Source organism: Chenopodium quinoa, unplaced genomic scaffold, assembly GCF_001683475.1.
Source record: "Chenopodium quinoa cultivar QQ74 unplaced genomic scaffold, ASM168347v1, whole genome shotgun sequence".
NCBI lineage: Eukaryota > Viridiplantae > Streptophyta > Magnoliopsida > Caryophyllales > Amaranthaceae > Chenopodium > Chenopodium quinoa.
The window spans coordinates 1506554-1508683 of record NW_018743906.1 but is presented as its reverse complement, the minus strand read 5'-3'; the positions used below and the strand labels follow the sequence as shown (position 1 = coordinate 1508683).

At 36.3% G+C, this 2130-nt stretch overlaps 1 protein-coding gene across 1 annotated transcript; it reads left to right on the top strand.

Moving 5' to 3' along the window:
- Nucleotides 1–818: 818 nt before the first annotated feature.
- Nucleotides 819–1524, top strand: LOC110686943 (histone H3.2). Its single transcript, XM_021863564.1, has one exon. The coding sequence runs from the start codon at nt 935–937 to the stop codon at nt 1343–1345; it is 411 nt and encodes a 136-aa protein (XP_021719256.1). The 5' UTR covers nt 819–934; the 3' UTR covers nt 1346–1524.
- The last annotated feature ends 606 nt before the right edge of the window (nt 1525–2130 follow it).

Here is a 2130-nt window from a genome sequence, read left to right as displayed (position 1 = left end):
AAGTCTATATCAAATATATTAAATAGAGATCAAGCTTCGTCGACCCTCAATCAAGAACCCAAAGTCGAAGTTATGCATCAACTGTCTTCGATCTAGAACAAACTTAAAATTTGTGTTTACATTTACAAAAATTCCCCATAATTATATATCCTTAATGACAACAAGATGAATGAAATTTGGTTAATTATGCATCGAAATCACCTTATATCTTTCCTTATCCTCCAAACTATGCATCTCCTTGGAAATTTGGTGTGGAAAAAGGGAAAGTAGGTGGTTGAAGGGTAGGAGAATGTATTTAGGGTGGTTTTGAGGCATAATCAACCCTAATAACTAACGATCATTACTTAATCATTAGTTATCAATGGTATATAGTGTATTTTTGTGAAATAACTCGGATGTATATGGTGAATGCAAAAAAGTTAGGTGTATATATGTTGAAAAAACCGTTATTTTTATTGTTTTAAAAAAAAAAAATTTTAAAATTAAAATGAATTTTTTCAAAAAAATAAAAATAAAAATATATACTAGTAAATGGAAATCCCGCCAGTCCGCCACACAATCAGTCCCATAAACAAAACCGAATTTGTAAAAGAACGAACGAAACCGCCGCAGTAAAATTCAAAAGACTAAAAGTACTCTGCAAAGCGGGAAGCAGTAATCCACGTCATCGATCCATGATCCACAATCCGTGTTAAACCCTCATAAACAATCCTCAACCGTAGATATAACCATATAACACTCCACTCAACAACGGTCCAGATCTCATTCCTACTCCCACCCTTATTTCACCCCTCACTATAAAACAACCTCTCATTTCTCCTCAAAATCTCATCAATCCCGCCTTCTTCACTCTCATTCATTCTTTCTCTCTCTAATAAAATCTCACTCAACTTTCCCTCTCTAAATACCTTCATCTTCTCTATCACCCACAACAATGGCACGAACAAAGCAAACCGCCAGAAAATCCACCGGAGGAAAGGCCCCAAGGAAGCAACTCGCCACCAAGGCAGCCCGGAAGTCAGCCCCAGCCACCGGCGGAGTGAAGAAGCCCCACCGTTTCAGACCCGGAACCGTTGCGCTTCGTGAGATCAGGAAGTACCAGAAGAGTACTGAGCTTCTCATCAGGAAGCTTCCATTCCAGAGACTTGTCAGAGAAATCGCTCAGGATTTCAAGACTGATCTCCGTTTCCAGAGCTCTGCTGTTGCCGCTCTTCAGGAGGCTGCCGAGGCGTACTTGGTTGGTCTCTTTGAGGATACTAACCTCTGCGCAATTCACGCTAAGAGGGTTACTATTATGCCCAAGGATATCCAGCTTGCCCGAAGGATTCGTGGTGAGAGGGCTTAGTTTGATTGAATTGGAATTTCTAGGGTTAGGTTTTGCGATATTAGTGGTAGTAATATGAATATCCAGTTGATTTTTCTCGAATCTAAGCTGGTTAGTAGAAGTTTTATTATGTAGTTGGTATATGTACTTGTGAATCTTAATCAATGAAAGTGTTAAGACTGTTCTAAATTTCTAATTAATTGTTTGTTACAATATGTTTTATTTTGTTCTCTGTTAATTATATAAATTTGTCTAATTGATTTTGGTAATTATAATCATTAAATTGAAGTAATTTTATGGTAAATCTGAGGTTGATTTTAATTATTATGTTTAGTTCTGTGGCTTTAATTTAATAGGGGGTATGAAGTATTTTTGTGATTCAAAGAGAGCTGAGCAATGCAATTTAATATGATTACAAAATCTTTCACCTAATCTTCTGAATTGGTTTGTTAATTTATACGAGTATCAAATATTTGAGATGGTAGGAGAAAAAGGATTAAAATTTCCTAAGGATTATTAGGGACTACTGATTTGTCGAATCTGAGATCTGTAATTAGGTGTTCCTTGTACGTGTTGTATTACAAGTTAAGCAATCTCTACTCTAGTCATTATAGACTTGATTAGACAAAAACAGTTTTATAGGAACAATTGGGTTATCAACTTATGATTGTAGGATACCTGGGTATTAATCACTAATTGTGAGTTGAATCGTGCTTGTACTTCATTTCTTGGGGCTTTAAGAGTAGCCATATTGCCCATATATAGGTAGTGTAGTTTGTTGGCTTTTTCAGAGCTCCTAGACATTG